The following is a 27,114-nucleotide window of genomic DNA, read 5'->3' as shown; positions in this document are numbered from 1 at the left end:
ATATATAATAAACTAATATCTCATATATAATTTTATGTTATATAATTATATCTCATATATAATCATATATATTCTTAGGTTTATCCGATTGAAGCTACCAAACATCAACACCAACAACATATATAGTGGAACAAGAGAAATTGATGCAATATGTGGTTCTCCATTGCTCTCAACAAATACACTCATCCCATCTATATCAACTGCACCCATAACTGTGATGTGTAGCCACATCCTCCACCCACTCACAGTCATAACCTGTGGATATAAGATCATCACCAATTGCCACTGTGGAAGATCTATAGTCGGTGAAGACTGTGCCAAACTCAACTCCACCATAAGCTTCTCTAATCATGATTGTGACTCATAAAGAGCCAACCGGGCACTCTTCGACAAATCTATAGCTATAACCCAGTGTTGTAAGACTTGGCGAGCCAAGCAAAACGAGGCCAATGGCCTCTTGCGTTGAACTCGGCCATGTACTGGCCGAGTCTTGGTTGACTCGCCAAGTCCCGTTAGCCTGACTCAACTAGTGGGCAACCTCTAGAAATGACAAAAATTAATTTTTAATTTTTTTTTTCTGTTTTTTCTAGTATTTTAAGCAAGAGTAAGACCTAGAAAGGTCATTCTAGCACTTGCAAACACAAAGAATAGAAAAAGAAGAGTTGAGGGAAGAGTATTGGAGTTTTTTGGAATCCGACAGTGGTGATGGTAGTGGAGGAGGCTAGAGCACGAGGAGACCCACTACAGGACCCTGAGGCCAAGAGTGATGAATCTGACTCTGATGATGAGGATTATAAGGATGAGGATGATCATGATGAGCATGTCGTTGAGGTTCTGTTGGTGTTTGAAAATGCTAGAGGGTTTTCAATTATCCCCATGAGAATATGACACATCTAGGGGCAGCTAACTCCCATTATCAACATATCATTTCAGACACAGGGCCAACTATAAGGCTTGACCCTTCTTCTTCTTCAGGCTCTGCAAGGCCTAGGAAGGTAGACCTCAGATTCAATTGATACTGTACTAGTGCAAAACATATCCCTGAATCTATTTAATGCAGATAAAACCCTTATTTCTCCTATTGACTCGTGAAATGACACAGATCTATAGTAGCTAAATGCAAAGCTATGACATTCATAAGCTGAGTGAGGGTTAAACATTTAGGTCCTTCAACATGAAAGGGAAAGAACCTTTGATTAATAATGTTGAATTCAACAAAACCTCAGATATGCAGCAGTAAGACCTAGTGATCCCATAAACTGATCAATGCCTTATCTATTGGGCAAATCCATGAATCAAATACATGCATATGGATATCTGATACTTATGTATATATTCAGATATATGATCTATCTATTTATCTTGTAAATAAACATTTGTGCTCAATCCAAACCTCATTCTTACATGATATCCTTCTCAATGAACCTGCAACCCTGTTGATTCCCTGAAGCAATTACATAACTCCTTGAGTCGTAAGCAACAACAAAACAACATACAGCCTTAAGGGACTGCAACTATGACCTAAGCTCTTTGTTCAAAAGATCATAAAACATTGACAATTCATTGAGACTGGAGACGAGAATCAGAATGAAACTAATGAAATTCTTCTGTTCTTTGTATTAATTTCCTTGAAACAATACATTCATATGCATGAAATCAAAACATGAAAACACCTAACACATCAAAACTTGCTGTATTATCTTTCCTACTACTGTTCACATGAGAGAATTATGCTGAAGAATGGTGTCTCAGTATTTGGAATCCATCAAAACTGGAACCAGAATATGGTCTCTCAATAGTGAGTGGTTTTTTCTTCCCCAAAAACTGGAACCCCTCAAATGACAGAAAGAAAGAAAGATATAGCAAGAAGTGAATTCCCGAATCTGTTATGCAACTGCCACCTGTCCACTTGAAATTCAATCTCTTGCAACTGAATCACCTCTCTCTTCTCTCTACCATTTTGATCTGATTTGGTTTCATCATTGCTTTGTGACTGATTTGCAAATATCCTTTTCTGAATGATGAAAACTTGTTTGCCAAAATATCTGATTTGCTCACTGAAATGCTGGTGATATCTCAGTTTTTACTGAATGAATCTGAACAAATTTCGACCCAAACTGAGTTTTTACTGCCTTTTACTAATATTCAAGTCATTACTATGTTAAAAATCAATTCTGAACTTCGATTACCTGAATACAGTTGCAATTTAGGTACCTGAGACAAATCCCCCTATAACATGAACCAGCTACTTCTTGTGCAAAAATTGTCTCCGAAATCGAAAAGTTCGTCTCTTCCCGGTTCCAGCGGTATATAACATTGTTATGTTCGCCTACCAGAAACCCCTCCAAGGTCAATTTGAAAAATACTCCTCTGGCTATAAATATCAAGTCTACAACTTTGAATTTTAAAATTTTCAAAAGCTAAGGTTCCAACTTTATAAAAATGACCCGCTTGAATTTAAAATTCAATCTGAATGAGCATTTTAGCCTGAGAAAAGAATAAAAATAATTTTATGACTTTCACATTTTCCCTTGTCTTTCCAATCCAAGGTCAAACCTTTGTTGACCAAGCGCCACGTGGCGCTCTGTGCTTGGTCGACCCGTGCCACCATTTCCACATCAGCGCCATCTGGGCCTGTGCTGCCACATGTCGCCGTCCTGCTTTCCTGCAATATTTAACCGCCTTGCATCTTTGTTTTGCGAGAATGCGCACGTCGTCGGATCGTGACACATGTCACGATCTGGTCGCTTCCCGCCTGAGCCTGCTTTGCAATGCCACTTCACCATACGTGGGACCCGCTGACACGTGGCACAATCCCACATGTCCGCATTTTTTATCCGGCGTGCATCTTGATAATGTGGGCTTGCGCCCACCCTCGGATCCGGACACGTGGCATCATCTCAGAGCATCATTGCCAAATCAGCACGGTTGTTAGTCCATTTAAAATTATGCATGTGTCGCCTCTAACAGTCGACTGACGTCATCCACGGCCCCACCACATGGGCGCTGCCTTTTCAAAAGGCAGTGTCTTTAAGTCATTATGCATTTGTGCAAAGAATTGTATTTAAGCAATTAAAATATCGTTCGCCTAGCCAATGTGGGATAAGGCAGTAGGCGTATTCTTGTCTGCTAAAGCTGCAAAATCTTTATACTGTCGCTTCTTAATATGCCTCTTTGGCGTGTGTTCTCCCTATTTGGCTACAGGTTACTCTTTAGTGTGGAAGACTCTCCTTCAGTGTGCGGCTCGGTCCTTTAACATGGTCTGCCTCTTTTGCCCATGTCGTGGGCTTTCTGCAGCTCCCAACTCAGCCGCAACCTCTTCCACACCATGGTCTTCTTCAAACTTTGGCGCCTACCTCCAGACCTCTTTCCTTGTGGGCATCCTGGCAGCTTTCATCTTATGCAATTCCTCCTAGCTGCTTGCTTGCAGATCAAGACCCCTTGGCGTGAGTGCTGATATGGACGCCTCTGTTCTTTTAAACCAATACCTGCGTGAGCTCTTCTTTGGGGTTTCATCTTTCATTTCATTAGTGGTTACCTTCGTGCATGACCCTCTTTTCAAAGCGCTGATTGTTTCTTTATCAATTTCGTGCTTTCCTTTTGCTCAACATGGGATCTCTGTTTTATTGCAGGTTCTTCTATGCAATCAGCGGCTTGGAGTCTAATATGCCTACTGCTCCTTTTCACTGTTTTGATGGCATCTTTCTGGTCTAAGCCGCAGGGTATCCCCCTACCTCCTTTAAACGGCTTTGCCCTTGCTCTGTTTGGCGGCTTTTATTTGATGCCATGGCTTTGAAAACTCTTGGCAGATTTTGCCTTTTGGCGCCTCAATGTATTTGATTGGAGTGATCAGTTGAATGGGAATGACTGTTCTTTTTCTTTGTCTGTTGCGATCTTTAATTTTGAAGGACACCTACACTAATCTCAAAGGCAGCTTCAGCTTTATGCACAAGTCTACTGCTATAAATGCAAATTCATTTAAAGACTTTGCAATTTTTTCCTTTCTTAAGACAAGCCATGAACTGCCTTTCCATGCTAGCCACTACTTTGACTGTCTTCATGCTGCTACTCCAGCAGCGGCCTTTGCCTTTTAAAACTTGGTAGTTACCTGCTAATGGGCATTTTGTGTCTTAAACTCCCCTGCCTATGCATGGGATTATTGTTTCTGACATTTTACTTTCACAACTACCTTCTAATGCATGGAATTTTACCTCTACACAGTATTAAAACTGCGGCTTCTCCTTCCAATAGCCACCTTCTCCTTTGATTTGTGTGACTTCTCTTTCTGCAATGGTTCAAACAGTTGGTCCTTATTAGTGTTCAACATATCAATGCTTAGCTTCACTAGAAAATTCAACATGAAATGCTTCTTGAATTCGTCATAATTTCTCCTGTATAGTATAGTCCATAAGTACTAATTTCAAAATGCTAGATTATAGTCCAATTAGAAATTATCTGCCCGTATAGAGTTGATAAATCCTTATAAGAGTTCAATATCATTCTCTTCATTATCTTGTGTAGAAAGAGAACCCCTAGATTCCCGTGAACTCTTCTTTTATCCTAGACTAATTCCATGCTGGCTATTCATTGCAATTAATCAATAGCCATAAAATCTTTTGAAAAGCTTTAATATAAGTGAGAACCTCCAATTTTTATTTTACCAATCTGACGCAATTAGTCGGGCCCCAAAGTGGGTCCGACTATAAAAAATTTCGCTTTCAAACACCTGAACTGTCAAACTGATCTATTGAACCATTCATATTAATTCAAATCAAACTTGATCTCTGACTGATCATTTAAAACTCATTTTATCACTATTCTACAAATTGTCAATTTGATGTCAAGAGGTCCTTTGACTGGCTTTAAAAACTGATCCAAACCTCTGATCGTGCTCTGAAATCAAACACACTGATTCGTTGTTCCACACTCTTGCACCCTATCAAATCTTGTCTCATGAAGAATTCCCAGTGAAAAGATATCCGGTATCAAAGTTGCCTTCTCAAAATTACCTACAAGAAAACATGTCAAAAAACACTAAACTGGGTTTGGAATCGGCTTTGAAAACTGGGCAAATGGTGACTCGGGAAGACGAAAACTGGGGCATTAGTCCTTTGTCATGAGGACATTATGGATCTATGATTTGGGCTCATGATGAATAACAGGGTGCAAATGATGAGTGTTCAAAGCGGGCTACTCATTTGCCGACAGGAAAGAATGACAAGAAATTGATTTTTGCAAATGGAATTGACCTGGAAAAGTGTGCAAGCAGATTCATCATGACTTGCAAATTGACACACTTGGAGTGTTTTCAGAGGACAACACAATGGTACAATCCATTTGACTTGACCTATCACGGATCAGGAGATATGACATCACAAACAGGGGTTCCGACAAATCTGCAAATGCTGACACCAGTAAAAAGATACAAATTGCGTTTGGAATCGTGTTTGAAAACTGATCAAACGGATTCGTCATAAGCTGAAACTTGAAACATAACAAGTCTCTGACGTCTAAAATGCAACAGAAAAGGAATTTCAACATTTCGGTCAACTGGGTCAAAGTTATAGCTCGTCAAACAGGGCTTCCCAGAATTATGTGCAATGTGCATCAACATGACAAATTTAAATGACCACTTTGAGGGATTCAAAACCTAGGCAAACGGACTCGAAATGACTCGAAATCTAAAACATAGGCTCTCTGGTATGGACACTAGGCACTCCCAAAGTGGCGAGTCGTGAAACATTCCTAAGTGCGAGATATTAAATGGAAAACACAGCTTCCTGTCACTATTTGACACTTAGGTCAAAATGCAGATTTGAAATTTGCTCAAAATGAGACTTCACGAAATGGCTCAAAATCTCAATTTTTCTTCACGGAACGCTTAGACAGGCTAAATGCAAGGTGTTAGAAACATTAAACACCTTAAGGGGCTCAAATGGACAGGCGGGTACATAGGCATTAAAAAGCGTTTATAGGGCTTAAAATTCTCAATGGTATTCAAAATCGGGAAGGCAATTTTGAGTCCCAACAGGTTCAACCTCAGACACAGGGAAAGAGGATGGCTCTAGAGTCTTCCATGTCCTATCTTAGGCGTAGTCATAGGAAGACATGGGCTACTATGAGCCTTTGTTTTGACATATGGTTTGAACCTTTGATTCCATGGATATTGTAGACATTTGACAGTTACACTATATTTCAGATTTCTGTTATGTTATTCATAATAACTTTAAGTAATTTCTTTCAAAAAATTGAATTTATACTTACGTGGTCTATAAAAAGTTGTATATGTGTGCAAAGTAGCTTCTATTTATCTCAATTATTGTGTATTTGATATTAATTGGAAAAATGGTGCATGAAAAAAACTTAAAATCCTTTAAAATCTTTGAATTTCATGGGATTTTTTAATTTGCCAAGTCAGGCTACCGAGACCGAGTTTGAACCCAATCAAAGCCTGACTGAGTCCAAGGCTGGTAACACTACTATCATGGGATTTTTTAATTTGCCAAGTCAGGCTACCGAGACCAAGTTTGAGCCCAATCGAGGCCTGACTGAGTCCAAGGCTGGTAACACTACTATTACCATCTCATCTACCTCCTCCTTTCTCCTCAACACATCATAGAAAGTGCAATCTGATGCAGAGAAAGGTGGGCCTTTTTAAGTTCTATGATAAAAAATGCTTGAACAATGTGTTTTCCCACAAGTTTCCCAACACAACCTTAAGCCTTAGGTTGCCCAAATCAAGCACTTGATCTCTCCAATGACTTCTCAGGACTCTAAGGGCTTTGAATCCCCTAATCCAACCCAAATAACCAATCTACCAAGTTTCAAATGCCTATCCTCAAGGAAAAACCAAACAACTCTGCCTACTAGGCCTATACACCCTAATTCTCCCTCAAATATTGTCCTGTTTTTCTCCAAACTTTGCCAAAAAACCAGACAAATAAATTGCATATTTGGATATGCATCTGGGTTCTCTACAACATATCCAAAGATTAGGTGGAGTTGTTTTCGACCATGTCTCTGCTGTTACACTGTGGGTCTCTTTTTAGGTATAAAATCCCCTCATTTACAAAGGAACTATAAGGAGTAATTATTCCCCAACCCTATAACTTGGTACAATATCCTCAAATGATCCTAAACTAAGAATTCTTCAATTACTTTGAACCTAGAAACTCTCCATATATGCTTTCTATGAAACCCTCACCAAATTGAGCCAAAAACTAGGGCCTCTTCAAATCCGACCAAGAAATCACTTCTAGAATCAAATGGAAGTTATTACACCATCCATTCAACATATATTAACTATTTTAATCATAAAACATAGGCCTCCAATGGCTAGATCTCCTACTGCTGCTCCATAGCCGTGAATCTAGTGTCCTTCAAACACCCAAACTCCAATGAAGATCACCTCCTATCAAAATCTTGTTAGCACTATTTTGTACATATTCTTACATGATCATTCCATGAGAATCTGACTCCTACATTCATGGAATGATCAACATTTCAAATATAAACTCAAAATTGTTTAAGAAAAGATCAATATTCTTGTAACCAATCAAGAATGAATCCACAAAGACTTCAAAGCATTTACCAGACTTCCTTAGGGGTTTATAGACGTCTTTGAACCATTACAAGTGCAAAACAACTAACTGATCTCAATGAAAAGCAAAGATTTTTGAAAATAAGACCCTTTCTATTGCATTTCTCAAGTTTGTCCATTCAAATGTTGCTCAAATCTATATTGTGCTTGCTCCTATGCGTTGAACAGGCTATATAGGGTGCATGACAACTTCATCAACCAATTTCATTTGGTTGGAATGTGTTACAAACTTGGTTAAGGCTCTAAACTAGTTTCCCTCCAAATGGTAACTAATCATCATAATTTGAAAATTCAAATTTATTACTCTTATGTCTTCATTCTAATTAATTTTAAACTTATCAAACTTTTGGCAAATCTCTTCCTAGGACCTAACCAACTGGTCTGCTATCCCTTTAACCCCTTTTTAATTATTGGGCACTATTGGCCTCCCATTACATTCAATTTTGCTCAAGCCTTTATCATGACCTTGAGGAATCACATACATCTTATGAGTTTGATTATTATATATAGCCATGATTGGCTCTAAAACCTTTGACTTGACCTTCAGAGATGTCTTCTCGTCATTGCCCATGCTAGGAGTCTTCATCATGTATTTGTCTTTGAGGGGTGCCCCTGCACCATAATCCCACTCAAGAAGATAGTCTTTGTTAGCCAATAATAGTAAATAATCATGTTTCATCATTCTAATGGCTTCTCGAAGTGCATGGAACTTTGCTAAGGAAAGGCCACTATCATTGTGCCCATCTAACATAGGAGTACCCCAACCAAACATAGCCAACATTTGACGAGCAATATCAAAATGCTTTGTGGTTGTGGTAATCGCGTTGCCATTACGCCTTAAATTGCCCAACCAAATGATGAGGACTGTGCAACTTGTGACTCCCATGCAAGCTATCTGAATCAAAGTCTACATTGTCATATGAAGTTGTATCCACAACACTCACCTCATGATCAACAATGTTGGGGGGATATTTTGCAATGGACAGTTTCCATAACTTTTGTCACAAAACAGGAGTACTAGCAACAGTGTGTAAGACAAAGTCCTACCTTAAAGGGAAGGCTCCCCTTTCTCAATATTACTTGGATCAACTCAAGGTAAGCAAGAATTTTGAGATACTGGAAGGGGTGTTATATTCTTTCCTCCTTTTTACAAGAAAGAATCCACTTACTTGCGCAACAAATAATGGGCAAGATGGATCTCTAAGTACACTTCTACCTTAAAATTGGAACAATGATAGCGATAAACCCAAATCAGCTCACAAGTTGATTGTAAGCGTACTAGCTTAGATCTATGTCTATTTTGCTATACTATAAGGGTGGCTATGGGGTTCACAAACTCCTATGCAATACTTCAAAGATAACTTTCTACTATTGGGGCAAACAGACTTCTAGAAATAGATGTTTTCTAAGTTTTAAATCTATAAGTTATTTCAGCATACAGACAAGAAAGTAACTGATTCTCATAAGATGCATGACTTAAAGAAAGCAATACAAATTGCAGACACGACTTCCAACTTATATCTCCACAATCATTTTTAGACACAGCTTTAGAATATATTGTTTCTCCTACTCACTTTGCTCCAAATACAAAGAAGATTAATATGAACTATAAAGATAGCAATACAAATTCGAGTCACAACTTCCAATTTGTACTACCACAATTGTTTCCAAATAGCTTCAAAACAAATTGTTTTTTCTATTCACCTCCCTTTCAACTTGTACAACAAATCAGAATTATGCTTGCACAGGTTTTGTAGAGCTTTCTTGCATACAAAAAAATGATATTTACAATCAAGAGCACTCCTTTAGATAAGCAAAGGAGTGAGAAAAAAAGAAGAAAAAGGTGGGAGAAACTCAATCACCTTAAATAAGTCAAACCAAGAAAGAAGAATTATTCAATTACATGATTGGATGTACATGTAATTCGATAGCATGCAAGTCAATTACATGCAACATGTCTTTTGAATCTACAAGCTAGAAACAAACTTAAACAAAAATGAAGGAAATGATGAAAATTGTTGAATCAATCTCGCAGATTATTAGTGAAGGCCTTGTACTTTGTGATGCAATTGCAGGGTACTGAAGGATATGGAATTCATGTCTTCCACGCAACTGCATTTACTTTAATACCTGTAGCATTACATTTCTTGACAGCCTGGTAATTCTCTTCAATAAACTACCACAGGTGCTTTGCTGAAAATTTATTCATAATATGAACCCCAAAATTATCTACTTCAAATTCCGCAATGATCCTCGTGGTGAATTATGAGGTTTTAGTTTCCTCTACCAACAAGTTATTATCTACGATGAAGACTTTGAATCCCATTTGGACAAGGGATCCATTATGCAAGTCTCAACAACAATGCAACTTCTAAGGGCTTACTATACCTCTATTACCAACCCTTCTATTACCTGCACCTTGTTGACCATGAGCCCCTAGTATTCATAGAACACTTTAAGCATGTGATGATCGTGTATGTAGTCAAGACATCCAAGTCCATTTCTGGCATTTTTTCCCAAATACTCAAGTCTTAGTCCAAGGTTTTCAATTCTTGGTCAAAAGAAGAGGGAGTACTCTTGAGCTTAGAGCCAATGTCTTTAAGGGATCCAAGAACTTTATGCACATCCCTTATGGCTTGAAGCCCCTCTATGACAATTTGCTCAAACCAACTCTTTGTTGCTTCAGCTCTCCAATTCACCTGTTTAGAATGAGGTGTGGTGAGAATGGATTGTGAAGAAAGATGGTGCATAATCTTGTGAAGGCAAGTATTCTCCAGCTTGAGTTGATTCTTTCTTTTCCAGAGTTCATCATTTCGAAGAGACAAGGTAGAAACTGCATCTCACACATCCCTCTGACATTCCAATCAAGATTGTTTTCCAATTCAGTTTTGGTGAACTTGTAATATGAAGCAAGAAGCTCTTCAAACAGTTTGTCTACCAAGGGTTCTACGATCTCAACATATTTGGTTTTCTCAAAATCAACAAGGATTCATGAGACAGTCTTGGCTTTGTGTGCTTGGATTTATTCTTTTTAGGAAAAAGATTGTTAGGTGGTAATTCTATCTTCCTCCTCTTCACAATAATGTTGTTAACCCATGTTGGTAAGCTAAAATCTTCCTCAATGGAAACTGGGATGGTTGTTATTGCAGAAATTGATCTTGATTTTATATATGTCCTTGAGATGCATGCATCCATCTACACAAATGGTACCATGGGTGCTTGTTGAGATTACTCTGTCCTAAACAGTTCGAACCTAGCAGTTGAAATATGAAGTTAGGAAACTTGACCTTCTCTAAGAGTAGGAAAAGTAAAGGTCTCAAAAACATTTTCCAAATTCTCACATTGTTCTGCTATGAGGGCAGGAGCTGCAGAAGAGATAGGTATTGCTGAAATGTTCATCTTCGAGATAGAATGGTGGGTACGAAAACTCTTGAAAAGGAATCCACATCGATGTCCAATGTAGACAAGAAAGACTTCTCTAGGATAGATGATTCTTTGGCCTTTGATCGTTGTGAAGGTGAAAAGAAGACTACCTCTTCTTCATCTAAATCTTGCGCTTTTGGTGAAGCTAGAGAAGAATGAGATGCTTGAAAAATACCCCTTGCTTAATCTTCATATTTTACCGCTTTTTTGGTTCTAAAGTAGAGGGACCATCTTTCTTTTTATGTCCAACCTGTAACTTTCGACCCACAGGACCAAAATGGTTGCAATCTATACCAAGTTTCAGCTTTATCTTTTTCAAACCCTTACTTTTCAGCCATGAATAAGGTTTCAAATATTCATGAGGATGGCCTGAAATCTATCAAATATGGATGTAGAATCCTTTTGTTCCCACTGGATAGGAGTAGGAGGAAGCTTTGCAATTTGACTACTACGGTATTTTGGATCCAAATTATATCATCCTCAACCCTTTCTAGAATAGGAACTATGTTAAGATCTATGATCTTTTGTAATGTGAGTCGGCAATAGTCTGTCCTGGCTACCACTGTTTCACCCTGAAGATCTATCCACACACACTCCACATAATGAACATGGGTGAATGTTCTCTTGATCTTAGAGTCCATTCTTCTATAGTCAAAATCTTCCCTAGATTTGAACTTCTTCAATGTGATTACCTGAAGTTCAAATTTCATAGACTTGGCTTTGAACACCATGGTGATCCCATATTTGCCAATTTGCAAAGGATTTGTATAAGAGATCCTGAATCTTGGTCTGTACTAAGTGGTCTGGTATACTTTCACAATCATGCATTGTTTAGCCAACTCCATTAGGATGATCTTGTCAGTAGTATACCTCAGTAGAGTATAAGGTTCTCCTTCAAAGCAACCAACTCTCATGTATGTGAAAGTTGGCAACTATAGGAACAAGCACCCATGCCAACTCACCTTCTTTCATGCCTCATCGAAAACTCTCTTCTTTGTCAACTCTCTATTAAAGCAACACTTCAAATTTCCATAGAAGGCATCTTGTACCCTTCTATAATGTTTCTCGTTTTTTGTAAAAGTGAGTTGTTCCATAATAGTTCCCCTATCTCCCTTGGTAGAGAGTCTTGAGAAAGTCCCCATTGTTGCAACAATGTAGACAAGATAAGAATTCATGTAGAAAGAGAGGGAGCTCTTAACATGAACTAAATGCTCACATATTGTCATACTTATAATTTCTCCCCAATCAATGTGCTCTTTCCTTTCAAGGATTTTATAGATGAACTTGTACATCCATGGTTCAAAATGATTAAACTCTGAGGCCACAACTTTGTTAAGAAGAGTAATAAAGTCATTGACTTCTTGACAAAATATGTCCTATGCATAACTTTTGACCATCTAGAGAAGTTTATTCTCTTGTTGATTAGCCAATTCTCATTGAAATAGTTGATGTAATCAAGCTTATTTTCATTCCACATTTGCTGAGAGTTTTCCTGAGTTACTTTTACACATTTTGAAGTCTCTGGTACTTAAAAAATCTTTTCATTAATATCTCGGAGCAAACTAAGGACAACCTTCCCATCAGAATCCTTGATTGACTTTGTTTTCGTGTCGAAATGTGTGGCGCATTCCCACACAAATTCAAGTTCCAGGGCTGCCATTGGAAAGCTAGAAGCCAAGTGAATGTTACTTCTTTTGATTCGTAGCATTCTCTTAAGTGGGCATATCAATCCTTTGTAGAAAATCTGCCATATCAACATTACCTATTTTTGTATCTGTGATTCCATTATGTGAAGATGAAACCTAAGATGGAGAAGGATGTACCAACTCTTTGTCATATTGATATTTCATCTTTCCCTTTACTTTTGAATGTGTAGATTTCTCGGACATATCGTAACTTGGAAAATTTGCTGCAACATGAAAGTTCCAAAGGGTAAAAACATCTTCTAAAAGGATTGGATCCATGAGGGCTCTTGGGATTTCAACAATGAAGATAGAACTATGAAGGATAAGTGTTCAAAGTATGATTTAGCTACTTTTTGAACTCTTAGGAAGGCTGGAAATGGTTTGAACAGCTTGTATTTTGGGCAAAAATAACCAAAATCGAGGTTTTCAATGAGGATTGCATATGGGCAAAATATGGCCTTTTGGCTTGAGTGGATAAGAATGCAAGTAAATGTGGCTTGGAAACGTGGATGAGAGTCTTGTGTTTCAAAAATGTGAACCTTCACCAAAATCGGATTTTAGAAACACATCTATGTGTGGTGAAAAACTCACTATTTTATGCTTATGCAAATTTGTAATCGGGTTTTAAAAGTCCGATTACATATTTGCGAAATGTGGAGTTGGGGAAATTTGGAAATGGAATGAATATGAAGGCTGGAATATGAAAAGATACTTGCACTCTTTGGGAGAAATTTCAAAAAACAAACCAAAAACAAACAACAAGCACACAAAGTATCTACAAAACAAAGAAAAGAAAAAAAACATACCTCTTGCTTTGACTCAACATAACTTTCAACACTTCAATCTTGTAAGCAATTTCATTTTTGGAAGAATCCTTTTTGAATTAAAAAGAATGAGAGTTTTTAGCTTATTTACAACTTAGAAAAAAATTCTAGTGTTGCAACTAAACAAATGGAAAGCAAAGAGCAAATAAATGCATCAAAAAAGCAACAAGAACAAGAAATGCAAATAAAACCCAAATCTTATTACAAAGTAATTGGTAAATATTTGTTTGATATTAGCAGTGATCAAGAGATCAATTTATACAAGAGATTGAACAATGTTTCCTTGGAAACAATTGTAAAAAAAATAAACATTCTATTCTAGAAACACGAAACTAAATATTAGGAACTTTTTAATATATACAGGAGATTACAAAAGATAACCATTAGATACTAAACTGAGATAATAGAAATAATCTATTATTGTAATACCCTCCCTTAATTGTAATCTATCTAGAGCACGAAGCTGTCAAAAGGTGTAAAAAGAAAATTTTGTTTGCTCGGTGTGCTGCGCACTGTTAGTTGTGGGCTGCGAACCAAATTTCTTAGATAGGGCAGCTAAGCGCTTCAGACATTCAACCTTCATGTGCCCATACTTGTGGCAATAGTTGCATTAAATGTTCTTTTTCCTATTTGAAGTTGGAGCAGAGGACCTCTGCTGAGAAGACTGTTGTGAATGAGACTTTCCCTTATCCTTCTAAAAGGGTTCAGCAACAAAGGCTTGCTTTGTGGAGGGGGAGCTGCAACTGCTACCAAATTGTTGTTTCCATCGCACTTACTGAAGTAGAAGTGTGCAAAGATCTGTGAACTTCAAATCAACACTAGTAGAAGTGATGTTGAGAGTCGATAAAATGCTCGTAGGACTTCGGCAAACTTTTGAGGGTTATGACCACAATGTCCTCTTCCTCTATCTAGAGTCCAATGGAAAGCAACTAATCACGGATTTCTTGAATCCTATTCAGGTGTTCCCAAAGCGATTTCCACTCATCCATGATAATAGAAAACAGAATGTTCTAGAGAAAGAAGGCTCTGCTTTTCTCTGATGTCTCATGAAGTTTCTTCAGATGCTCCCATATCTTAGAAGTTGTTTTTTCGAATGGAATCTGCAGGAGCTAACCATCAGCTACGGATAATTTGAGAACCATCACCATCTCCTGATTATTTAGATCCCATGTATCATGATCAGTACCAGTTGCAGTCAAATGTTGCATAACACCCAGAACAATTTGATCAATGTTCCGATATTGAAAGATTGCTAATATCCATTGCTTCGATGTGTTATAATTCCGACCATTGAATTTTGAATTGCCCTCAAGCAAAATATTAGTCAAAGATGCCATAGCACGTTTTTTAGTAAAAAGACGTGAAAATCTGTGAAGGCACGTACTTGAAGCCAAAAAATGGAAGACCCAAAAAAATTTAAGTGGTACCCAGAAGAGAGCTCGAAAAACACACAAAAAAATGTCGAATTTTGGATCCACTGGCTTGAAAAATTGACACACGAAAATCGGGACTCACAAAAAAAACAGACAACCCAATTGATATTTAGAAAAACCCACAACGAATCTATAAAAAAAATTGACCTGGCATGGAAAATTAGGGTTCTAACAAAAAATGGCCCTCACTGCAAAAAAACCCCAAAATAAAAGGCAAAAATGCAGAAAAAAATGTCTTTTCTAGGTCAGATTTGAGGTGTGAGTGAACAGCAATAGGTTGGAAAACCCTAGGCGCCTCCAGCAATGGCAATTGGAGGCTGCAAAAAACCTCAAAAAGGGAAAAACAGCACACATTATACAACTCAAAAAAACCATGATTTTTGCAACAAAAAAAAAAGTCACGATTTGCCAAGGTAGTAAACCATAGTAGGGTCGCAATTTGCAACGATTAGAGCACCCGAAAAAATGGTACCCAACAGACTTGTAGAGAGAAAAAACAACCGAAAAGATGGCACAATTTTTCTAGACGTGAACAGCTAAAAACAAATAATCATAGGGATACAAACGATAGTTGCAAAATAATCACCATTAGTAGCAGACCAAAACCCTAGCTCAAAGCAAATATCACTGAAAATAATTTTGAAAATAGGGTCTGACAATTTTGGAAAAGAAATTAGGATTTTCAAAAAAACTTTAAAATATTGGCTCTAATATCATATTATGAAGTAAATCGTAAATATTTGCTTGATATTAACAATGATCAAGAGATCAATTTATACAAGAGACTGAATGATGTTTCCTTATGAAACAATCATAAAGAAAAGAAACATTCTATTCTAGAAACAAGAAACTAAATATTAGATACTTTCTAATATATACAGGAGATTACAATAGATAACCATTAGATACTAAACAGCGATAATAGAAACTATCTATTATCATAATAAATCTTACACTTACTTGGAGAGGAAAGAGAAAAACTAGGAGCAAGAAGAAGAGCGAACGAAATTCTCTTCTTCAAAATTGGGTTTTTCAATGGGTTTGCAGATGACAATCAATGCTTTTGAAAATCCCTAACTTCTAGCACTAAATTGCATTTTAGATGTGCCAATGTATATTTTAAATGATGCAAGTATACTCTCTAAGTGCAAATCATCCTTTTCCAGCTTGTTTGCATGTTGGAAATTGACATTCAAGAGCAGATCACGGTTTTTGTGAGCATTTGCATTTTTCAAATGTAAAGACCAAGTGTATGTGAATGGAATGCGCAAGAAAATTGTAGTTTTTTAGCTGCCCTACATGTTGGAAATGGAAAGATAATGCGAATGAGGCTTTTCCTGCCACAGTACATATTACACATTTGGCATTTCCATGCAAATCACAGTTTTCACATTCACTTATACATTGCATTTTTGTGCTAAGTGCGAATTGCACTTTTCACAATCATTTGCATATTTAAAATTGGTCATTTTAGTGCAAATCGCACTTTTCCCTTGCATCTACACATTGGTTTTTGAAGGCAGTACGGAGATAGAGGTTTTTCAAATGATTGGCATATTTAAACATGTTGTGTAAAAGGCAAACAGAAAACAAATCGGGCTTTTCCAGCCATATTTTGCATATTTGGCCTTAGTCCTTAATCACAATTTTTCAATACAATTACTCTTTGCTTGTTTGCATAAGTCTTAAACAAATTGCACTTTTTGAATTTAAATGCACGTTGCCTTTGACATGAAATGTGCAAGTATGGAGTTGGTCGAACTTTTAGAGGTGGATTGCATATTGCATTAACATGTGAGCGAATCGTGGTTTTCATTATGAAATGCATATTTAAAATGCCATGCAAAACCGCTCAGCCAAGTAGTTTTGGTAGATAACAAGTTGTTTTCATAGCCAATCATGGTTTTGAGGAAATACACATTGCATATTGAAAAAATGTCATATGCAATATGTTGGCCTCAAAAAGTGTGATTTGCCTCTTGGAATGAGGCAAAACAAGCAAAATCAGACCTTTTGGATGCAACTACATATTTAACACAAGGTAAATCGCACTTTTTGAGTGCATTTGCATATTTCCTCAACTACATGTGTAAATGACTTAAAGAAACTTGTTGTTTCTAATTTGCACATGTTTAATTGACTGATTGTGGTTTTGAGGAGGAAATACACATTGCATATTAAAGATATGTATATGCAATATGCATTTGGCCTCAAAAGTGCAATTTGCCTCTTGGAATGAGACAAAACAAGCAAGATCAGACTTATTGGATGCAACTACATATTTAACACAAGGAAGATCACAATTTTTGAGTGCATTTGCAGATTTCCTCAACTATATGTGTAAATCGCTCAAAAGAACTCGGTGTTTCTAATTTGCACATGTTTAATTTACTCACTTAAGTGAACCTCACTTTTTGGGGTCCATTACATATTACACAACATTTTTGTGTGCCGTGTAAATGGGTTGAAAAAGTGCACTTTTCACTTATTGGTTTAAGTTATAACATATAGTGTAAACATAATTTCAAAATAGATTAAAAAGTGCACTGTATAACTTAGGTGACTTAAGTTATAACTTAAAAGATCAAAAAGTGCAACTATATAACTTAAAAACAAATTTTAAACTGATTTTAAGTTAAAAATGTCAAAAAGTGCAACACAACATCAAACTATAAGGTTTTATATTTAAAATATGCAATTGGGGTTCTACAGTCTGATTACACATGCACTTAAACCTTACAATCTTTTGATTTACAACTCTAATTGAGTCCTAAGATAGCTCAAAATGAGGACCTTCCGGAAACAAGTTTGAAGGAAACAAAAAGACTAAAACAATCCAAACAAACACACTAAAATGCAAAAAAGGACTTTGAAGGCCTCAAAAATCAAGTATATGTAACTAGATCTGAAAATTCCAATCAAGCTTTCAAATACGAAAGCAACTTAACGAGAACCTTCAATAAAAAGATTCATAATATGAATTGGGAAGGATTAATTGACCAATTTTAGCCAATCATATAATGAGTTAGAATAAATTGAAACTTAATTGGCAAAGTTTTGTAGTGTTACCTCCATTTTGTGATGACAAAATGAAGGACAACAAACAAAATATGCGCTATCATCAGTGCACACATCAACATCCAAAGCATTGTTGCCAAGCACCTCAACAAATGGCCCAACTAGCAAGGTAGTAACTGCTAATATGACAGTATCTTCTAACACTTCTCTGAAGGTAGTTGCATGTCCATCCAAAACTTGGTCCTGGAACCTATTACCAACCATTAAGTTTTCTGATTTATTTTTCAAGGTCTGCTTCATAAAATCAGATTTGTTGTGACCTACGTTTGCATCACATAACTCGTTTTTAACACCAAATCTTGAGTGCTAACACTAGGAAACTCCATACAACCATGTCATGCATAGGCTCAGCATTATGATTGTTGTTATAAAAATCAGAATTGTTAATGTCCATTTCTTCCATAACTTTTTCCCTCCTACAGCTAAACAACATTTGACTGTTCCTACCTGAACCAACTCTTCTTGAAAATAAGTCATGAGCTATGATGTGATATTGTTTCTTTGTTGAACAAATCATTCCACATAACTTTGCATGAAAGTCCATAAACTGGGAGAAAGATAAATCTTTCTTAACATATTGAGGAAGAGTGTTATATTCCTCAATCATATTAAGCATTGCATTTACAAATGTTTTCACAACATTTTGCTTATCACATATTGTGTTAGATCTTTACTTGTGGATGTGGAAGTGTCTAGATTTTGTCAACAAATAATTTTCATAATGCTACACATCATTACCTAACCTTAGTTGAGCTTGAGAAAGGTCCTTAACAGTTTTTTTTAAAGCTATGTCTCTGTCTCATATCCAAACCAAACAAGAGTGTGGGTCACTCAGTTTTCAAACGTGTGAGCTCAATGATTTCCAACCCTAGCAAGATGGCAGGAACCCACTTTAATACCCCTGTAGGAGCCCATGTGGTTCTAACTCATAGCAAACACTGGATGGTTCCAATTTTGGATGTTTGACATTTTGTCAAACACTTCATTGACAATCTGATATTCAATGAGATAGACTTGCAAACAACTATATAATATCATTCAAATTTTCTTAAAATTCCAAATGGAATTTTGTCAAATACTTGGCAATTACATCATTCTGAAAATACCCCAAACTATTCAAAGGCATTTCGTCATACAGCTTGCATACAAACTAATGGCTACAAACTATTCACAAGAATTCCTCTATTTCAATTCAGTAAATTAAAGAATTTGCAATATTCAAAACCTGGAGACAATCACAGCTTGCATTTAAAGCATTAAAATGTATAGCAGGCATATTCTGGAAATAATCTGAACCTTGGCACCAATGTAGTGCCTATTGATGCATCAAAATCCCCAACGTGCCTTTATAGGCAACCCACATCTTCCTCTCTGCCTCAAGCAGCTGCTAAATACCCTGTGGCTTCCCTCAATGATTACATAAGCTGCTACTAATGGCTGTGAACTCCATTATTTATTGATCTTCTATCCTATGCAGGGACTTGGAAGAAGAGGTGTTGCTTGTTGAGTATCCCGGGGGAGCTACTCTCATATTAGAAGCATCCACCACCCCCCACAAGAATAGGGTGAGGCATATGTCCAAGTACATTATGTGCAAAGTGTCATCGAACACTAGATGGATATCCTCACTTCAAGTCTCACTAAGATTTTGTCGGATCAAATGCCTCTCTAGTAAGGCAGGCGTGATCTATATGGTTGAGAAAAATCTAATAAAAACATAAAGAAGTGTATTTTGCAAACATTAAAATGAGTAAGTGGGCATTCGCATAGTGTGATGGTTAAGTTGTGGTCGTTTTCTTGCCATCAACATTCTAACCTCACCAAAGTGATTTTTGAATATTTAAATTAGGGATGAGGTACCCTATTTGTTTATTCTCTATTTCATAGCTCCAGGACAAAAGCATTTACCCCTTTTGGAAAAAAAACGTGAAATTAATTAATCAAACAAACAGAAAACAGAAGAAGTTGTTTGGGAATGCTGAGGATTGCAAACATGGCAGTGTCCACAATAGGAAAGCAACTAGTGACCTGAGATATTGGAATGCAAACCACACAGACATTGTTTCACCTTCTACCATGTGTAGGAACAATTTCAAGTCTCGAGACAAAGTGACCTGAGAAATTGGAATGCAAATCAAAGAGGCATTGTTTCACCTTCTAGCATGTGTAAGAACAATTTCAAGTCTTCAGACAACCTTCCTACATGCAAAAATATATAAACGGAGGTAAAGAAAATAGTCTTTTCAAATCAATGTGAGAATAAATATATTTGTATTCAACAAATGTCAAAAGGATCTAGCTATTTACAATGTGGTATAAGGGTTGAGAAAATAGAATCCATTGTTAGAGGAGAAAGGGGTAGCTTACATCCAAGAAACCTATTGTATTAGACAATTTTAAAACTGTAGTATAAGTAGTACAATATTACTATTTGCCACCAACACACTCTAGCTTTTCTTTCTCTAGGTAGTTTGAGCATGAAAATCCAAATTCTTGTATCGAATTCTTTCATAAGAACATGTTTATTCATTCTTTGATCAACAACTCTCTCTCTCTCTCTCTCTCTCTCTCTCTCTCTCTCTCTCTCTCTCTCACACACACACACACACACACATTAAAGTTACTAGGAGCAAGTACTATTATTAATTTCTAATTCATAGATTCTACTTATTTGGAGAGTTTACAGATCAAAGTGTGTCATTCTAGGAAGTTGAGAAAGTTCATCTAAGCCTATATCCAACAATACGAAGGCATGAAATCAGAAACATTGATAGAAGTAGAGTTCATTAAAAACTTATGCCTTCAAAACCATCCAACTTATATCAACCAAATTAAATATTTTCTACCATTCTCTGATAAATCCTTTGCCACATATTGAAATTGTCTTTGCAACTAGATTTTACAAATCTAACCTGACAATTGTAGACGTTGTGACATTGATAATTGAGCATCCCCAGTTCCAGGAGGCATGTCAGCTACTAGAATATCAATATTCCCCCATGCAACACCTCTTGTTAATTTCTCCAAAGCACTCATCACCTATAAAGAAATATAAGTGGATTTAATGTTAACAATAATTTTACATTATTAAGAATTAAAATATTACCAATAGTTATTGAATCTTTTAGGAATAATCAACCTTCATTTTCCAAAAAGAAACTCAACAATTTTAATTATACTGCTAACTTCCCTCAAATTAGTAATTACTACTCTAATTATTCTTTAAAGGGTAATAAGGGTAATCCAAAATATATATATTATTGATCTTGTAATTATCTGGAAAAGGGGTCTAAAAGGACACTAAAAACATTTAGAACTTTAAATGTTACAAAATGGTATTCACCTACATGAGATTGTATCATGCTCTGAAAATCAAAAATCTTTAATATGTCAAATTACTAAAGAAAAGAACATGTATCCAGTAACAGTAGAAGTATATCAAGAGTCAAGTTGGATATATCATCAATACAAAAGCATGTCTCTTTGAATGCAATACATTAGAAAAAAAAGTTTTTAATTTGAAAGGTAGAAAACCAGTGTATACACATATAACATACTGCACTTCCATACTCGGAGGGTACAATCCAATCTTCAAAGCCAAAGATTTATTTGCAAAGGGATAGAACATGGATGCACAACAATGCATGGATGCTTAAAAACCACTTTCTAAGAGTGGGTATTCTCTACTTCACTGTAGGCTCAACTAAACCCAAGGGACTTTCCAAGTGACATCCTTAGAGGAAATCTAACAAATGAATGAAGAACATGACAAGGGTCATGTACACTAAACCCCAAGTTTTGCCACCACGCAAAAAGATTAACTAGCTACTTGCAAAATGTCTTATCAAGCTAATACTACACCCTTGCTTGTGCACCAAAAGATGACAGCAACACGTTAAGTCCTCTTTAACAAATTAAGAACAAGGAGATGACCTTTAGCCTATTTTTTTTTACTGCGATAAAGAATTGGTAGAAGAAAAGAAATATAATAATTCTACTTTTATGTTTGGGCCTAATAATGAGAGTTCAAAGGGCTACTTCAGAAATTTATAATTACTTCAGAAATTTATAATTACAGAAATTTAATTATAAAATAATACTTTTAAATACTTGGCAGGAAATTTAAAACCATATAGTTGCATATATAAACAAACTGAAATGAAAAGTGCATAACACAATGAAACTCATAACACCATGTTTCATTAACTAGGGAAACCCTAGCCAAGGGAAGGCCCTAGTGGGGATGGTACTTGTTCTCTTTCATTTTGTCACCACAAAATGTAAGTAACAGTACGAATCTTTTTCAACTTCGTTTCGTGTTTCTTTGAGATAGTTCATTATTTAATTGCCTAACATTAATCAACCAATCAACCCCAATTTGTATAATAAATCATTTTACTAAATGCTTTCATCAAGTCTGTTTCGTTTTTTTTTTTTATTAAAGCTTATGCTTGAGTTTTGAACCCTTCAATATCCTTTCCTGCATTTTTGTGTGAGTGTTTAGTTGATTTTAGTCTTTTGGTCATTCAATCTCTTGCTTTCAGTTTTCCCTTCGATCGGTATATCTAAAGGCTTAATCGAACTTGGTAAGTTGGAAGTCAAAAGATATAATCATTAAAGTGCCCAAAAAGTGGACTCTCCAAATGCAATTGCATATTTAAAACATCATGTTATATTTTAATGTTAACATTCACTTTTTGAAAAATATAACATAAATTGACCTTACGTTATGTTTTTAAGTTACTTTATCATTTAAATTTATCACTTAAGTGACTATAGTGCACTTTATATTATATTTTCATGTTGAACTACTTTTAAATTTTTCACTTAAGTGACTTTATTAACTATATAGTTCTAATTTAATGTTAGAGTATTACTTTATGTTTTATTTTAAAACATCTAAGTTAAATATTACTTTTTTAATAATGATTTTACATGATATATAAACTATAGTAGTATAAATTTTATTTTTGACCCAATCAACTAATATTAACTCGAAAATCAATTAGACATGTGCGTACTTGGTCATTTAAGTTGTGTTAACTCAATTACATGTAAATATGCAAATGCATATTTAGAATCCGATTTTTAACATGTAAATGCATATTTGAAATATGTTAGGAGTCCATTACATGTAAATGCAGTTCCAACCAATGAATTTTATATGTAATGTCTCTTAGAGAATCCAATTTTGCATTCAAAACTCATGTAATGACTTTCCAAGATTCCCTTTTTGCTCTCCCAAGCAAAAATATCCAAATATATAATATGTAATGCCTCCTCTAGAGTGTGATTTGCACTTAGGAAGGAAAAAGCAAATATGTAAAGGCCCATTTAGAGTGTGATTTACACAATAACATGTATTTTAAACAAAATATAAATATGTAATGGCTCATTGAGAGTGCGATTTAAACTTTCAGCCATCATATGAATGCATTATTTACATGTAAAAGCATCTATATGGTCCGATTTCACCATTCCATCTCATGCAAATATATTTGAGGAACACGTTTTTGCATTCCTAAGTCAAAAACGTTTCAAATACATGCACTTTTTGGACAAGTTTTCACAAAAAATGCCCAGAAATACGGATTTTTATCCACGTTTTTGCATGGGAGGGTCACATTTTTACATTCTAATGAATGAATATACATTTGGGGAACACGATTTTGCATTCTCAAGGAAAAAACAACCCATATATATGCATTTCAAAGCCACGTATTTGTAAAAAACGCCCAGAAATCTGCATTTTGGAGCCATGATTCCAGTCACGTTTTTGCATTTGGAGGCTACAAAAATGCATTTCCAGCTCAAACAAACCAGCAGCAAGGGCACGTTTTTGCATTTGGCAGCTTGTTTTGGCATCTAAGAATCACATTTTTGCCTTATTTCTTCAAAAATGACCCATGTCTTTGCATCAAGAAGGCATGTTTTTTAATTTAAAATGCCTCGTGTACACATCCAATGCACAAACATTTTGCATTTTCAAGGTTTTGTTGCTTGCATTTTGCCCATTACATGCAAAAACGACCAAGTGTTTGAGCGTATGGATTTGCATTTGCAACATTGAAATAGGCTTGGAGAGTTCGATTTTGAAGAAGATTGTTCCATTTCAACTTCTCTTTCTTCCACATTTGGCTCTTTGAGCTCCAAGTAAGTAGAAGATTTCAGCTTTGCTTTCATTTCTTGCTTGCATTGCTATTTAAATGCATTTTTTGGCTCATCTTTGTCCACCTGTTCAAAGGCATGCCATATCTTTTGCATTTTCCCTTTAAATAAGATGAGATTTTCTCATTTCAAATGCTTGAAAATCCTCCATATTCCAAAAACGAGTTTGCATGTAGATAAACATCTCGAAGTTTCTCATGTCTAAGCCAATAGCAAGAGGTAAGTTTTTGTTTTCTTATTTTCTTGTTTTTTTGTTTTCTTGTTTTCCCTTTTAGGAAGAAGTTGTGAAATTCTACCCAAGAATGCAAGTGCATCCACGTCCTTTCACCTTTCATCTTTCCATGTCAATGCATATTATGTCCAGTTTCCTTGCAATTACATCCTTCGAACCTGATTACATGTGTACCTCAAGTAATTATTAAACGTAATTACCTCTAGAGAACCCAATTTTGGTAAAAGGTCACACTTCTAAATACCAAAGTCATTATTTGCATGCATTCCTATGCACCTAGCTTGCATTCTTGGGCATACAAATGAAAACCCATCATTGCCCACATGCAATCCATCCTTCTAAGTCTCACTTTGGCCCTTTCCATCCAACTACATAATACTTTCCGGTTCATTTCCAGCCATCACATGTGTTCCATGAGTATCTAATCAATACTCTGAACACCTTGTTCATTCATAGACCTGTGCAAGCATAACTTTGATTGTGTATTACTATTTTGATGAAAAGTGAATACAAAGCAGCAACTGGAGCTGAACTTTGATTGACTGCAATTGTGATAAGTGTAAATTGGAAGCTCTGACTGTAATCTGTGTCTGTCTTCTTTCATTCATGTTATTGTTGTATAGTTTAAATAATTGAGCATAAAGAGTTAAGAAATAGTCGGAGCCGAAGCTTTGACTAGGAGCAATTGTGGTGATACATAAACTGGGAGTTTTGACCGTAGCTTGTATTGCCTTCTCAATTCATAGAAATAGTTAGAATTCACTACTTCTGGAAGTCTTTGTGCCCCAATGGTAGAGGTTATTCTTATAGAATAGATTAAAATAGGACTTAGAGCCACCAAACTAATACACTTTCAACCAACCTTTGAGTTGGTGTTGGTTTATCGGTATCACCGTTTCCCGGCACTAGACAGAAATGTAGTAAGAGATTTCATCTTGCACATTACTCGCTCCGCAAGTAAGTGGATTCTTTCCTTAGAGTTAAGAGGAAAGAATATTGTTAACACCGATTTCAAAATATTACTTCTTTCTTAACTTGAGTGTATCCAAGGAACAGTGAGAAGGTGGAGTCTTCCCTTAAAAGTAGGAGAGCCTCTGTCTCATATGTTGTGGCTAGTCTACCTATTTTGCAATTGGATTTGAAAAAATTGTTGGTTGCAAAATATCCACCAAATAGTACCAAGAAAATGATATACTAATCAAACATACTTTGTATGGAGTGTTGACCCTACTAGGAGTCCATTACATATATTTTAGTACATTTATCCTTGTTAGAGGACTAGACCTTGTTAGAGGCCTCAACCTTGTTAGGAGTTGTATGCAGAAGTTCATTGTTTATACAATGAATTACAATCTATATAAGAAATATAGATACTATACCAAAACTAACTATACTGATATCTTCACTATCTAATTAGTCCTTGTGTGTTCCTCGCAATTTTTCATGCCCATATAACTTCCAATTACATCTAACCATCCATACTGTCATGTCTCCATTTTGGAGGCAATTTGATTTAATTAATTTAATTAATTAGGTTCTCCAAAATAATGAATATTTTATGAAGATGACTAATTAATTATTTTAATTAAATAAAATAGTGGTATTAAGTTAATTATTTATACAGTTATCAAATAAATAAATATTAAAAGGTAACTTTATATTTAATTAATTTAATAAAGTGACTTGAATTATAAAATATTTTATAAAGTCACTTAATAGATAAAATAAAATAATGTTCTAGAAGTTTTTGGAGAAAGTGGAGAAAAAAGAATAAATAGGCATCCCGAGCTTCATTCTGATCATTCAGTTGTTTATTTATCTCTTGACATCAAATTGTGATTCAGTCACATAGTCTATTGTGGAGCCAAGTGGTTTCAGATAGTCAGTTGATCTTTGGGAACGGAGACTCCTAAGGATTTTGCATAACTGGGGAGGTGAAATATCCTTTGAAGGGTTGCACATTTGGAGGTGATACTTCAATCACTTCAGCTAGGGCATCATTGGGCCTAAGGCCATTTTCAGCATTTCAGCATTTCAGGAGGCATTTTTAGCAGGGCCGAAATTATTGGAAGTCATTTTTAGCAGGTCCAAAATTATAAGAAGCCATTTTTAGCAGATCCGAAATTATTGGAAGCCATTTTTAGCAGGTCCAAAATTATAGGAAGCCATTTTTAGCAGATCCGAAATTTTAGGAGGCTTCTTTCATCAAACCCAAAATTATAGAAGGAGGGCATTTTCTGAGGTCTATTCATTTTCAGTCATGAATTGATCGTAGGACATCTTTGGAAGGCTTAATTTGTGGTGGAGGAAAGATTTATACCTACTGTTCGTTTTTGCTACAAGTCTGATCCAATTTTCAGAATTTTCAAAACTCCTAGACATTTTTGAAAATCTGCAAGGAAATACATTTTCAGATTTGGAGTGACTTTGGCTTGGGTGTTGGCATCTTCAGCGTTGGTAAAAATTATTGCAGCCATCTACAATCAGGTTCTTCACTTCTCATTTGGCATATTTTCTGAGAAATGTAGGTTTTCAGCTGAGTACAAAATATAGCTTCAGCACTTCACTATTTTACATTGTACTTGTCTTTGTTTGCCATTTGGCATTATTGGTATCAAAGGAAGGCTAGGATTTTGCAATTGAAAGAGCATTGTAATTTTTAGACTATCTA

The 27,114-nt window shown here is 35.9% G+C and overlaps 1 protein-coding gene across 1 annotated transcript in view; it reads right to left on the bottom strand.

Annotated features, from left to right (window-relative positions):
* The window catches only part of INDH (INDH1(iron-sulfur protein required for NADH dehydrogenase)), a 191,561-nt gene that overhangs the window by 47,895 nt on the left and 116,552 nt on the right, over nucleotides 1–27,114 (bottom strand). Inside the window, exon 5 of the mRNA XM_089788749.1 lies at nucleotides 20,956–21,082. Within this exon, the coding sequence (XP_089644875.1) occupies nucleotides 20,956–21,082 (127 nt within the window). The remainder of the gene's footprint in view (nucleotides 1–20,955; nucleotides 21,083–27,114) is intronic.

Source organism: Cupressus sempervirens, chromosome 6 (assembly GCF_028749045.1).
Source record: "Cupressus sempervirens isolate cs-2001-9-10 chromosome 6, ASM2874904v1, whole genome shotgun sequence".
Taxonomy (NCBI): Eukaryota; Viridiplantae; Streptophyta; class Pinopsida; order Cupressales; family Cupressaceae; genus Cupressus; species Cupressus sempervirens.
Note: the sequence above shows the minus strand (reverse complement) of the source record. Positions and strands in the feature narration are given on the sequence as shown.